At 44.5% G+C, this 14,053-nt stretch overlaps 2 protein-coding genes across 5 annotated transcripts in view; one reads left to right on the top strand and one right to left on the bottom strand.

Annotated features, from left to right (window-relative positions):
- Window positions 1–23: 23 nt before the first annotated feature.
- Window positions 24–14,053, bottom strand: part of ankrd44 (ankyrin repeat domain 44) — a 33,365-nt gene continuing 19,335 nt past the window's right edge. For 2 of the 4 annotated variants that reach the window (XM_069177424.1, XM_069177425.1), the window contains exons 19-26: window positions 13,794–14,016; window positions 12,684–12,771; window positions 12,482–12,565; window positions 12,256–12,401; window positions 10,949–11,031; window positions 10,733–10,815; window positions 8,624–8,715; window positions 24–7,755 (exon numbers count right to left, since the gene is read on the bottom strand). In XM_069177424.1, coding sequence (XP_069033525.1) covers window positions 7,496–7,755; window positions 8,624–8,715; window positions 10,733–10,815; window positions 10,949–11,031; window positions 12,256–12,401; window positions 12,482–12,565; window positions 12,684–12,771; window positions 13,794–14,016 — 1,059 coding nt within the window. In that variant the 3' untranslated portion in view covers window positions 24–7,495. Of the gene's footprint in view, window positions 7,756–8,623; window positions 8,716–10,732; window positions 10,816–10,948; window positions 11,032–12,239; window positions 12,402–12,481; window positions 12,566–12,683; window positions 12,772–13,793; window positions 14,017–14,053 lie in introns of those variants that run through there. The other 2 variants (XM_069177426.1, XM_069177427.1) reach the window with 2 other exon arrangements.
- Window positions 4,893–6,879, top strand: LOC138215313 (proline-rich protein 2-like). Its single transcript, XM_069177400.1, has 2 exons — window positions 4,893–4,903; window positions 6,045–6,879. Exons 1-2 carry the CDS (start codon window positions 4,893–4,895, stop codon window positions 6,877–6,879), a joined length of 846 nt encoding a protein of 281 aa, XP_069033501.1.

The raw sequence follows: 14,053 nt of genomic DNA, 5'->3' as shown, positions 1-14,053 counted from the left end.
AACAGCACGACAGTGACTCCGAACAGATTTGTATAATTGTAGAGTTTATATAAAACAAAGGGAAGCTGACAAACAGCCCTCATCATGTCGTACTGCATCAGGAACTGGTGTGAACGTCATCAGACACCGGTCTCACGTTCTGGTACAATAATAATAACACTGGCAGACAGACTCGGACTCGCGGAGGCAGAAACAGACTGTGCTTGTTAACAATGTGCGTGTTTATCAGGCAGCTGACAGTGTTCAGAATTTCAAAGGAATTCATCGAGAAGGACGTTTTGGTCAAACCTCAAATATGAACCGTCTGATGAAGATTTTCTTCATACAAAGCTTTTACTTGCTTTACATCAACGTTATGTACAAAAACGTGGGATTTCAAAGACGTACCTAAACTAACACACTTCCACACATACACACACGCAACTTGTATTATTGTCAACAAATCTGTCATCAGAAACCAACAAAAATATGGAAGTCTGATAAGTTATTCCTGTGCCACAGTGCTACGCTATTGTCCTTAAATTAAAATGAGCATGCAGCATCCTGCTATCATTAAAGGTCCCATACTGTATAAAATCACATTTCCATTTCTTTTTTTTTTCCAACATAAAGTGTGCGATAAATACTCTGAAAAAAAAAAGGTCAGTCCATGGAGAAATGCATACAGCCCATATTCAGCAGCTGTGCCATTTGAACGTCTGTAAGTTTGTGATGTCACAGACTCAGGCAGGTGTCATATGTCCGCCCTCAACACGGCCCCCGTTCGACTCATTATCTGGAAGAAAACACTGAGCAGTCATTTTGTCACAAAGCCAGCAAGCTAAAAGACCAAAGAAAACCTGTGGTTGGCCTGGGCGTGCGTCAGTCACAGAAGGGTCAGCCAATCAGAGAGGTTTGTTTATGGAGGCGGAGACACATAGCAGCCTGTTCTTGGTAGAGCTGCAAAGAGAAGCTTCAGAAAAGGTTTTTGGTACTTAAAACGACAAAAACATATTCTTATGGATATCAAGACTGCTAATAAAACTCATTATTTTACACCAGAGTATAAAATATGGGACCTTTAAGACTCAACTGTGTATTAATCCGCAGATGAATGCACATCTAAATATACCTTCAGCTGCGTTTCCACTGCAGAACTTTTTTCAGAGCACCGAGTAGCTTTGAGGAACTATTGCATTCATCTTTCTGTGTTTAAACTGAAGGAACTTTGGGTCTAAACAGAGAAAATCAACTCTGCAACTTCCTAAAGTACAGAAATTTAATATGGTTGCTGCTGATTGGTCAAGTGCACCATTTATCTTTATTTTCTTTCTCCTAATGATGGGCCAACAGCAAAGTCCAGGTCCAGAAGGAGTGACTTTAGCTAACAACACTGAGATAACTGATGGACACATTTTATTCACTTTGGATTTGATGAGAAAAGTTGAATGGGAGTCTATGGAGCCGTTTTTTCAGGTTGCATTTGATAGTCAAGATTCTCCATCGTGGGTAGTTTAGCAGAAGCTCCAGGTCCTGCGACCTTTACTGTACACAGCCCATCTTTTTGTTATTTTTGGTCAGCCGCCCGACTGTTTTTATTTTGCTGCTGTTTGTAAAGAAATAATGTTTGTCCTGCTAGTATGACCAGATATTTTTTATGGCCCGAAAAGGAAGTTAATCATCGATGCCGAGGAGGACAGTCTGTGGTGTGAGGTGTAACTTTAAAATGTCAATAAGGTCATCGGTTTGTATTTTTAGAGAAGCTCTCATGGATTGAATTCAAGGTTGCTGTAAACGTCTTAGTTTATTAGTAAATTCTTCGTACCAAGTGATCTGTTAGTTTGTTGTAATGCTGCCTGACGGACAAAATGGGACTTGCATGGTAAAATAAATGTTACAATTCTTTTTTCTTTTTTTTTTTAAATGACAAAGTAAATCAGTGGCTTTCTGAAACGTCACCTGAATAAGTAGTCCAAAGACCAGGCGAAGGTTTGGTGGAAACTTTACTGAGCTGCTTTGATTTGATTTGTGTAGTTATGAGAAACAAAAAGTTTTATGGGGCTGAAGAAGTTCAACACATTAGAGAGGTTTGGATCTTTTCAAGGGATTTGTTGACAATAAATATAAAGAATCACCAGCCTGTAAAAAGAGAAAACAGTTGACTGAAAGTTGGTCGTTCAACATTAGGCTCAGCATATTAAAGGAGAAGTTCACACAATTACAAAAAACCTTTGGGTTTGTTGTGGTGTTGAGTCCCGCAGACGGTTCTGCTCTTGTTTGTCCAGGATTTGAGATTTGTACCTCTGCACATTTTGTTTGTGGCAGAAATTGGATTTTTTTTTTTTTTTTTACTTCAGATTTAATTAATTGATTTTTTATTATATTAATTATTAGTTTGACTGTTCTTTACATATTTTGTTCTGGTCTTTTTCACTATATTTATTATCAGCTTAACAGCACCTGTAAAGGACACACTGTGCTCTACGAATACCGTTTTTAATTGATGCAATTGGAACAAAAAATAGAAAACCACGTAACAAAAACAAGTATGGCTGCAACTAATGATTATATCAATAAATGATAAACCATTGGACTATTTTATCAATTAATTAATAAAATTAGCAAAAAATGTAATATACACACATATATATATATATATACACACACATATATATACACACACATATATATATATATGTATACATATATACAGTGGGTACGGAAAGTATTCAGACCCCTTTAAATTTTTCACTCTTTGTTTCATTGCAGCCATTTGCTAAAATCAAAAAAGTTCATTTTATTTCTCGTTAATGTACACTCAGCACCCCATCTTGACAGAAAAAAACAGAAATGTAGAAATTTGTGCAAATTTATGAAAAAAGAAAAACTGAAATATCACATGGTCATAAGTATTCAGACCCTTTGCTGTGACACTCATATTTAACTCACATGCTGTCCATTTCTTCTGATCCTCCTTGAGATGGTTCTACTCCTTCATTGGAGTCCAGCTGTGTTTAATTAAACTGATTGGACTTGATTAGGAAAGGCACACACCTGTCTATATAAGACCTTACAGCTCACAGTGCATGTCAGAGCAAATGAGAATCATGAGGTCGAAGGAACTGTCCAAGGAGCTCAGAGACAGAATTGTGGCAAGGCACAGATCTGGCCAAGGTTACAAAATAATTTCTGCAGCACTCAAGGTTCCTAAGAGCACAGTGGCCTCCATAATCCTTAAATGGAAGAAGTTTGGGACGACCAGAACTCTTCCTAGACCTGGCCGTCCAGCCAAACTGAGCAAACATGGGAGAAGAGCCTTGGTGAGAGAGGTAAAGAAGAACCCAAAGATCACTGTGGCTGAGCTCCAGAGATGCAGTAGGGAGATGGGAGAAAGTTCCACAAAGTCAACTATCACTGCAGCCCTCCACCAGTCGGGGCTTTATGGCAGAGTGGCCCGACGGAAGCCTCTCCTCAGTGCAAGACATATGAAAGCCCGCATAGAGTTTGACAAAAAACACATGAAGGACTCCCAGACTATGAGAAATAAGATTCTCTGGTCTGATGAGACCAAGACTGAACTTTTTGGTGTTAATTCTCAGCGGCATGTGTGGAGAAAACCAGGCACTGCTCATCACCTGCCCAATACAATCCCAACAGTGAAACATGGTGGTGGCAGCATCATGCTATGGGGGTGTTTTTCAGCTGCAGGGACAGGACGACCGGTTGCAATTGAAGGAAAGATGAATGCGGCCAAGTACAGAGATATCCTGGAAGAAAACCTCTTCCAGAGTGCTCTGGACCTCAGACTGGGCCGAAGGTTCACCTTCCAACAAGACAATGACCCTAAGCACACAGCTAAAATAACAAAGGAGTGGCTTTGGAACAACTCTGTGACCATTCTTGACTGGCCCAGCCAGAGCCCTGACCTAAACCCAATTGAGCATCTCTGGAGAGACCTGAAAATGGCTGTCCACCAACGTTCACCATCCAACCTGACGGAACTGGAGAGGATCTGCAAGGAAGAATGGCAGAGGATCCCCAAATCCAGGTGTGAAAAGCTTGTTGCATCATTCCCAAGAAGACTCATGGCTGTACGAGCTCAAAAGGGTGCTTCTACTCAATACTGAGCAAAGGGTCTGAATACTTATGACCATGTGATATTTCAGGTTTTCTTTTTTAATAAATTTGCACAAATTTCTACATTTCTGTTTTTTTCTGTCAAGATGGGGTGCTGAGTGTACATTAATGAGAAATAAAATGAACTTTTTTGATTTTAGCAAATGGCTGCAATGAAACAAAGAGTGAAAAATTTAAAGGGGTCTGAATACTTTCCTTACCCACTGTATATACACATATATATATATATCAATTAATTAATAAAATTAGCAAAACATTTAATATTAATATATATATACATATATATATATATATATATACACGTGTAAAACATTCACCTCCTTGCTTTCGAGGTCTGAGACAAATATGTCAAAGCATAAACAACCCTGCGGAAGCACCACAAATACTAAATTTATTTTGTAATGTTGGTGAACTGATCCTTTAAATGGATATTAGAATCTATTAACATGGGAAATGTTGTAAAAGGAAACTAATGAACTGACATCAAGGCACTGGACACGTTAGAGACGATGACGATGGCACGTAGCTGGTAGGTTGACAAACGGTGGGGAGGGGGGGTAAGAAAAGTGGTCAAGGCCCTGTGTTATTTTTCATTTAAGTGCTGGCAGTATCCGTACCATCATGTAATAGGTAATAAATAGAAGAAAGAACGGAGCTAAAAGAGCTTTTCATCAATTGAGAAATTTGTTCTTGGTGGAGAATCTGGGCCTCCGTGATTTCACACGTCGACTCAGTAAAAACACCGTCTACTACCCGGAGCCACAGAGTGTGCAAGCATGCACGACAGGTAGGGATACATGTGAAGTGAAAACAGTGCAGGAGGCCGTTCAAGGCCACAGCATTAAAATGCATAAATCTGAGTCATAATCTCATCTTTCCATCACACCTGCACCCACCTTGTGTTCATCAGCAGGTACATCCCCATTCCCAGGTTTGATTGTTCCTCATATGTTCTGGAAATCAATCTCAAAACTAGGGAGGAAATGTCGGGTAAAACTGTCTAATTAGCATGTTGGTGGACTGTCGGCCTGCTGCCCACGCTGGCGGTTGTATCTCCGGACCCTTCCTGCCTTTGGCCACACCACTCGGGTCATTTTCACCAGCTGATATGGTGTCTTGTAGCCAATGTGTCCCAGTGGCCACTTCCAGTATTGCAAGGAAAATAATCCCCTGCAGGCCATAAAGTATGTTCCCATAGACCTCCATTATAAATGACAAGGTTTTAATTCCTGGAAGATTTATATTTATAACATCTTCAGTTGTATTTTGAGTTTTTAGTTTGTGTTTCATCACACTGTAAAGTCTATGGGCTGAGCAGGAAGCAGTGGGCGGGGCTAACGGGGGGGTTCGGGTGGGTTGACCCAAGACACCAAATTTCACGTCAATCCAGGCGATAGTTATTGAGATAGTAAACATGCTTCCTCCAATGCTGTTCTCTCAGATCTTTTCCAGAACGTCTCTTCAGCGAGAGGAAAACGCGTTTAGGGAATTGAGATGTACCTGTGAGCCATTTCCTCTTTCAAACATTTAAACTACTGAACACCTCATGGAAACTGTACAATTCACATTCCATCGACAGTTCATCAAACAAAACAGCAAACTCCAAAATGTGTGCTTCAGCTGTTAGACTTGTTCAAAACAAACCTCTATGTACGTCTTGACAAAACCCTTCAGTACGTATCCGTCATCTAGTATGGAAGTCAAATATTTGGTACAAACAAGCCAAAAAAACAAAAAGTCTAAAATGACACTTCACTTTCTGAATTTTGTACAAACAGTGAAAAATGGCTTCTTTTTTTTTTTTTTAACAAAGTAAGTCTCAGGCGAGTTGCTGTGCCGTCCAGAGACGAAGTACCGAGGTCGGTTCGGATTTAAGCACCTGTGAGGAGGAAGAATGAACCGTGGTGTAAATTAACACGACCATGCAGACCCAAACCCACCGGACCCAGACCCAAACCCACCGGACCCAGACCCAAACCCACCGGACCCAGACCCACCGGACCCAGACCCAGACCCACCGGACCCAGACCCAAACCCACCGGACCCAGACCCACCGGACCCAGACCCAGACCCACCGGACCCAGACCCAGACCCACCGGACCCAGGCCCACCGGACCCAGACCCAGACCCACCGGACCCAGACCCAAACCCACCGGACCCAAACCCACCGGACCCAGACCCAAACCCACCGGACCCAGACCCACCGGACCCAGACCCAGACCCACCGGACCCAGACCCACCGGACCCAGACCCAAACCCACCGGACCCAGACCCACCGGACCCAGACCCAGACCCACCGGACCCAGACCCAAACCCACCGGACCCAGACCCAGACCCACCGGACCCAGACACAAATCCAACGGAACCAAACACAAACCCACCGGACCCAGACCCACCGGACCCAGACCCAAACCCACCGGACCCAGACCCAGACCCACCGGACCCAGACACAAATCCAACGGAACCAAACACAAACCCACCGGACCCAGACCCACCGGACCCAGACCCAGACCCACCGGACCCAGATCCAAACCCACCGGACCCAGACCCAAACCCACCGGACCCAGACACAAATCCAACGGAACCAAACACAAACCCACCGGACCCAGACTAAAGTCTTTATATCCAGATCAAACTTTTCTTGGTGGAGCGACGGGTTCAGCTGCAGCAGTCGGGCCAGGTCGGGTCGGTGATCCCATCCCTGCTTTTTCAAAAAGGGCAGTAAGAAAAAAGAGCCTCCAGCCGGACGTCACAGGAGCGTAATTCTGTTTGTGAAGAACTGAAGATGCAGAAGCTGCATGTGGAGCCCCAAAGGTTCAATATTTAACAAAGAAAAGACATAAATATTAATAACAAATATTTAATAATTTTGTGTTTTTGTTATTTTAGCATTTCTTTTCGATAACATGTCCATTTTCCTAATGTCACTTTATCAGAGCTGCGATAAGTACGACACACTGGCAACTATTCTGATCATTTTAAAAAAAAATCATAATTTTTGTAATGTTTTGAGCAAACATGTTAAAAATCTTGTTTTTACTGCTCAAATTTTTGCTTGCTAGCTTAAAAGTCAGTGTCTGTATTTACTGAAAACAACAGTCCTGTAGAAGCTAAATGAAATTAAATGACATTTTATGAATTGATTATTTTATCTTTTTATATATATAGAACAACTCATTCATGCTTACTGATGTAGTAGCCTTTTACTTATTTACTAAATATTGAACACTTTTGGGCTCCATAACTGTCCTTCCTCAAGAGTGTGTGTGCGGGGTGGGGATGTGTGTGTGTGTGTGTGTGTGTGTGTGTGGGGGGGGGGGGGGGGGGGGGGGGTCCGAGGTTCAGGTTCACAGCCTGAGGTAGGAGGCTAAAGAGTCGATCAGAAAGTTTCAGAGTCCTCTGAGTCATTCTCAGTGGTTCCTTCGCTGGAGGGTCCGGAGGGGTTCCTGGGGCTGCGGGGCCCCCGAGGGCCGGTGACCGGGCCTTTAGCCCCCTGGTGGGGCAGCTGCCTCAGCAGGGAGCCTGGGGAAGGAGCCCCGGAGCTGCAAGGGGAGCAGAAAGGCATCATGGTAGCCAGAATGAGAGCCAGACAGTCAGCCACCTCTCTGCTAGGAGCACAAGCCAGAGCAGGGGTCAGACCTGAGACAGAGAGAAAGAACAGAGACGGAGGGGGGAGGGGGGGACAGGAGGAGGATAGAGGAGGGAGGGAGGGAGAGGAGGAGGAGGAGGAGGATGGAGGAGAGCAAAACGTGGACGAGGATGAAGCAGGAGGATGAAGCAGAAGACAAAGACGGAGCAGCATTCCATTAGTGTTCAGCCAGCTGACAGAACGAACACGGGGAGGGGGGGGCATTCACAAAAGAAAAGAAATATATATACATATAGATACACATAATATATATCTATATATGTATATAATCTATATCTATATAATCTATATCTATATAATCATGATTTGTATACAAGATCATCAGGGTGAGAGTTCCTACTTCCACAAGCTTTAGAATCTTTTTTCATGTTTCCTTCTTTAATAACTGTAAATCAAAGGAACTGTGAACAGCTCCAATACTTTATATTCCATAAATGTAAACAAATATAGAGTCCAGAATGCGGCTGGTGTTGCAGCTCACAGGTTCACTGTCTGCTCGTTTCATGAAGACGACTAGAAACACCAGAGAACATCATGAGGTGAACAGCTCAGATGGAATCTCCATCCATCGCGTGATCAATGTCAGACCATTTTGTCTTCCCTTTCTGCATCCCTTTCAAAATAAAAGCGGTGTAGTATTTCATACATGGTCCGGCCACGTGCTGAGTTTTGACCCAGTCTTGTGTTTCTAACTGAGGCGTCGGGGAAACACTGCCATCAATCTCAGGTCGCTCTTTACAAACGGTTTTGGCCAAAGAGGAGACGGCCAGCATCAGCGTTCATCACGGGAGGAGATTGAGCAACACATGCTGCAACGAAGGACGACGTGCATGCAGACCAGCAGCAGCAGCTTCATACCGTTCTCGTCCACCGTCTGGACGTTGGCTCCTCTGGACAGCAGCTCCTGGACCGCCCGCTTCAGGCCGCTACGAGCCGCCAGGTGGAGAGGGCTGACGGAGACAGGAAGAGAGGAGCTTCACTGAGATAGGTAGTATTTACTTTATTAACCCCCGAGGGGAAATTTTTTAATTTCCTGAGCTGCAACTTCCTGCTGACAAGCCCTTCCAAAGCATTTTTCAACATATTTTGTTTCACTCTGTTTGTCCCAGCGACAACCAAAGAGAACATTTTTATGTTCAGGGTATCTGAACATCTGTTTTCTTTGGCTCAACTAAATGTGACACCGTTTCCTGAGATAAATTAATATATTAAGGCTGGATATGTTTTTAATCCATCGTGAGGTTTAGTGGGAGATGAGCTTCAGTTTTCAGGCTCGCAGTTTGTGTTCAGGAGCAGAAACCCTCTCTAGCTTTAAGGTTAGACTTATGGGTTGGACTTCTTTCCTCTCAACTCTTCCACTCTCTATAATCTCTCATATGCTCTGTGATTGTCCACCAACAGTTCTTCTCTTCTATCTCTATGCTGTCCTTTTCTCTCTCTGCTCTCCGCTCACCACCACCCAGTCGAGGCAGATGGTTCCGCCCCCCTCTGAGCTTGGTTCTGTTAACAGATGCTCCGCCCACCTCTGAGCCTGGTTCTGTTAACAGATGCTCCGCCCCCCTCTGAGTCTGGTTCTGTTAACAGATGCTCCGCCCACCTCTGAGCTTGGTTCTGTTAACAGATGCTCCGCCCACCACTGAGTCTGGTTCTGTTAACAGATGCTCCGCCCACCTCTGATCCTGGTTCTGTTAACAGATGCTCCGCCCACCTCTGAGCTTGGTTCTGTTAACAGATGCTCCGCCCACCTCTGATCCTGGTTCTGTTAACGGATGCTCCGCCCACCTCTGAGCCTGGTTCTGTTAACAGATGCTCCGCCCACCTCTGATCCTGGTTCTGTTAACAGATGCTCCGCCCACCTCTGAGCTTGGTTCTGTTAACAGATGCTCCGCCCACCTCTGATCCTGGTTCTGTTAACGGATGCTCCGCCCCCCTCTGAGCTTGGTTCTGTTAACAGATGCTCCGCCCACCTCTGAGCCTGGTTCTGTTAACAGATGCTCCGCCCCCCTCTGAGTCTGGTTCTGTTAACAGATGCTCCGCCCACCTCTGAGCTTGGTTCTGTTAACAGATGCTCCGCCCACCACTGAGTCTGGTTCTGTTAACAGATGCTCCGCCCACCTCTGATCCTGGTTCTGTTAACAGATGCTCCACCCACCTCTGATCCTGGTTCTGTTAACAGATGCTCCGCCCACCTCTGAGCTTGGTTCTGTTAACAGATGCTCCGCCCACCTCTGATCCTGGTTCTGTTAACGGATGCTCCGCCCCCCTCTGAGCTTGGTTCTGTTAACAGATGCTCCGCCCACCTCTGAGCCTGGTTCTGTTAACAGATGCTCCGCCCCCCTCTGAGTCTGGTTCTGTTAACAGATGCTCCGCCCACCTCTGAGCTTGGTTCTGTTAACAGATGCTCCGCCCACCACTGAGTCTGGTTCTGTTAACAGATGCTCCGCCCACCTCTGATCCTGGTTCTGTTAACAGATGCTCCGCCCACCTCTGAGCTTGGTTCTGTTAACAGATGCTCCGCCCACCTCTGATCCTGGTTCTGTTAACGGATGCTCCGCCCACCTCTGAGCCTGGTTCTGTTAACAGATGCTCCGCCCACCTCTGAGCCTGGTTCTGTTGGAGGTTTTTCTGAGTTTTTTTTCCACCTCGCTAACATTATTTGTTTTGTTGTGCCATAAAATGTGGAGACAAAAATTAAAGCCTAAAATTAAATTATAATTGAATTTTAAAATTAAATCTATTTAATAAAGAATGATTACTTTTACATTTAAATATATAACGTAAAATCCTGTAACTCCTGTTGGTTCTCAAAAAAGACTAATAAAAAATAAGACCTTTTCTGTCATTTTATGTCCTAAATCTGAAAGGATACAGAGATGTCCTCTGAATGACATTTGTGTGAAGAGATAACAGTATAAAGGAGGCAAAGGATGTTTTCAGCCAGATGTTTTAGAGGTTTTAGACACTCACGTCTGCAGCGCTGCGTTCGTGGCGTTTATGAGCACGGTGTCGGACAGCTTCTCCAGGATCAACAGCACGCACTCCTCCTTTCCCTGGAAGAAGACCACGTTACAGCACTCACCTCATCTTCAGAACAAAGACAGAAATGTACGAATACTCCACTGCAAAGTTAAATATGCTTTCCGTCAAACACAGTAAACGTGAGCTACAAAGCTCAACACGTACGTTACTGCAGGCCAGGTGCAGGGCGGTGTTGCCATCCTTGTCAGTCTGACTGAGGTTGGCACTGGCGATGGTCAATAGCACCTCTGGAGGCAGAATATACAGAAGACATTACAATCAACAAGGTCCAAATCCAGTATGTAGAGCTGTAGGTTATGAAACACTCGAGGGCTTTTAATTTGAAATGGGAGCTTTTACTTTTAAACACATCCAGGAAATTGCTGCATTTGGGTTACCAATAGTGTAACGTTAGCGGCAGGCATTCGTGCCTACAGGGCTGCTCAAACAAAAAGCACTTCCTCCAAGAAATCTTGATCTTGCAATCACATTAGTTTACGTAAATTCAATCAATCTACACAATATTTGCGGGAGCTTGCAATTTTTACAAAATTACCACAATTTTTCCACAAAAAACATCGTTAACAGAAGCGGTGCTGAAAGTATCAACAGCATGAAGTCATCTTCTCTAAAGAAAACTGGCTTCATTGACTAAAATAACTCCTCATTTACATTCAGTACGGTTCTTCTCCTCTCATCTCCAAATAAAACTCTGTTCACCGGAGGAACCGGAACAAGAGGAGAAACAGGAAGTGACGGGGTTTGTGGGAAATGTGTTCTTCACATTAAAACGATGTGATTAAATGTTTGTGATCAAAGGAAGTGAATCCATATTACTGGATGTTAAATGAGTTTTCTCCACACGTCCAGTTGTCAGAGACGTCTCTTTGTTTGTTTCATCCAGCAGGTCTATGTGTTGAATGAACATGAATTAAACAGCATCTAAAGCTCTTATTTTGACAGCTGATGTAGTCCTTGTTTCTATATTCCAGTCACAGAAGGTCTGTTCTGGAAATATACGCAGCTTTTAAGACCTTTTAGGAACTTTTAGGAGCTTTTTGAAACTTTTAGGACCTCTTAGGAGCTTTTATCTCCACGGTTCTCTAAGTTCAATAGATACATAAAAAAAGATTAGAACTAAAATATTTCTGTGACGTGCAGCAGGATTATTATCACAGGAAGTGATTACACATTTATTATTCCATCAGTTAGTGCTTAAAACAAATTGAATATTTTTTTGAACAAATTTTCGACAATTTTACCACAAAAAAAACAAACAAAAAAAACACTTAAAACTGCAAATTACATCAAAATTTTGCAAAAATCTGTCACAAAATTTTAAAAAAAATTTAGCGTAAAAAAAAAAAAAAAAAAAAAAAAAAAAAAAAAAAATCTAAAAAAAGGCAGAAATCCTAGAAGGGACTGAAAAAGACCAGAACACGTTTCTTTAACACACTTAATGATGTGATTACCGAGAGCCCCGACCCGGCCCTTCTCAGCCGACATCATCAATGCGGTACGGCCCGATTGGTCTACGGCGTCACCAGGTGCATCGTGGGAAAGCAGAAGCTGGACACAGTCAACATGACCTGCGAACGCAGCGGCGTGAAGAGGAGTCCTGCAGGAGAGAGGAAGGAATGAAAAGAGACGCTGCAGCCGGCCGCTGACGAAGCTGCAGTCACAATGTCCACTTCTTACCTTCCCTTCGCGTCTCTGCAGCCGGTGATGTCGGACCCCATCGCCTCCAGCAGCAGGGAGGCACACGGCTCGTGATCGTTCACCCTGACAGGTTAAACACACACAGGGTTCACTGAGCGATGGCGAGAAGAAGGAACCAAAATAAGGGACCCAACGGTGGCACGTCTTCACCGCTGGACAGTTACAAGCAATGCAGACTTACACGGCACAGTGCAGAGGGGTGAAGGGGTGTCCATCGATGCAGCGGCAGCCCTTCTGCTCCAGCAGGACCTCAACACACCCCTCGTGACCTGGACATACCACAGAAAGGCTTCACAGCTGGTCTTCACCTTTCACATCTGTTTCCACAACTTCTCAGACCACACCAAGCTTCCCAAGTACCTTCGCTGACACTCAGATTTAACCAGGAAATCTCCTCAGAAAGGCGAAACTTATACAACATTAGCTTTCTGTTTCTAAATCCAAGAACACCTTTATTAATCACAGCAGGTAGACAGACAGATTGACAGAAGGACACTTTTCATTTTCGTTTTATTTACTGGCAGGTTGACTGGTGGCCAAAGTCGAAGAAAATTCTTAAGAGTTGTGACGTTTTCTGAGAATTTCCCCTGAAAGCTTTTCACAAAACATCTTCACCCTTCAGAGAGCTCCTCAGGAGGAAAACTGTCCGGATCAGGGAGGAGGACTTTAAGAGGATGAAGAGTTTCTTCATCAGAGGAGGAAAGTGATGAAGTCCAGCGAGCTCAGAGAAATATTCTTCAAACACTGAATGACTTGATGAAAGTGTCCAGACTGTCTGCAGGAGGATGTCTGTGGTGGATCTCATCAGAGACGTCACTTCTCCCACCAACACAACAACAGACGTGGAAGTGATGAAGATGTTTGAGTGTAGAAATGACTGGAGTCCGTTCAACCTTCATCAGCAGTCATTACACAAACACGCACTTCATTTAACTTGGAAGATACGATACTGTAACATCCTTTAAGAGGGTCCTGAAGCATTCTCAGCAGGTTCACAGTGATGACAGCAGCGGTACATCCCATAGACCACCTCCCTGGTCCTACCAGGCTACGTGGTACCACCAGGTGGAGGCCCACGTACTGCTGCTGCTTGGGAGTCTTATGTAACTGTGTTTCTTGATGTACATCACTGTGAACCTGCTGAGAATGCTTCAGGACCCTCTTAAAGGATGTTACAGTATCGTATCTTCCAAGTTAAATGAAGTGCGCGTGTGTGTGTGTGTGTGTGTGTGTGTGTGTGTGTGTGTGTGTGTGTGTGTGTGTGTGTGTGTGTGTGTGTGTGTGAACTGACCGTAGTAGCAGGCCCAGTGCAGTGGTGTGTACCCGCTGTGGTCTCTCAGCGGAGGCAGGGACGGCGGCTCAGAGCAGGCAATGCTCAGCAGCTCGCTCAGCCAGGAGGCGTGGCCTCGGGCGGCCGCCAGGTGGATGGCCGTGCGACCTCGCGAGTCGCCGAGCAAAACCGAAGCCTCCTGCTCCAACAGACACTGGATGCACTCCTCCTGACCACACAGCAGCTGGGACAGAAGAGCAGAGCTTTAACTTTGGGGATGA

This window comes from Embiotoca jacksoni, unplaced genomic scaffold, assembly GCF_022577435.1.
Source record: "Embiotoca jacksoni isolate LCO1_2020_lvr unplaced genomic scaffold, fEmbJac1.0.p SCAF_72, whole genome shotgun sequence".
Lineage (NCBI taxonomy): Eukaryota > Metazoa > Chordata > Actinopteri > Embiotocidae > Embiotoca > Embiotoca jacksoni.
Note: the sequence above shows the minus strand (reverse complement) of the source record. Positions and strands in the feature narration are given on the sequence as shown.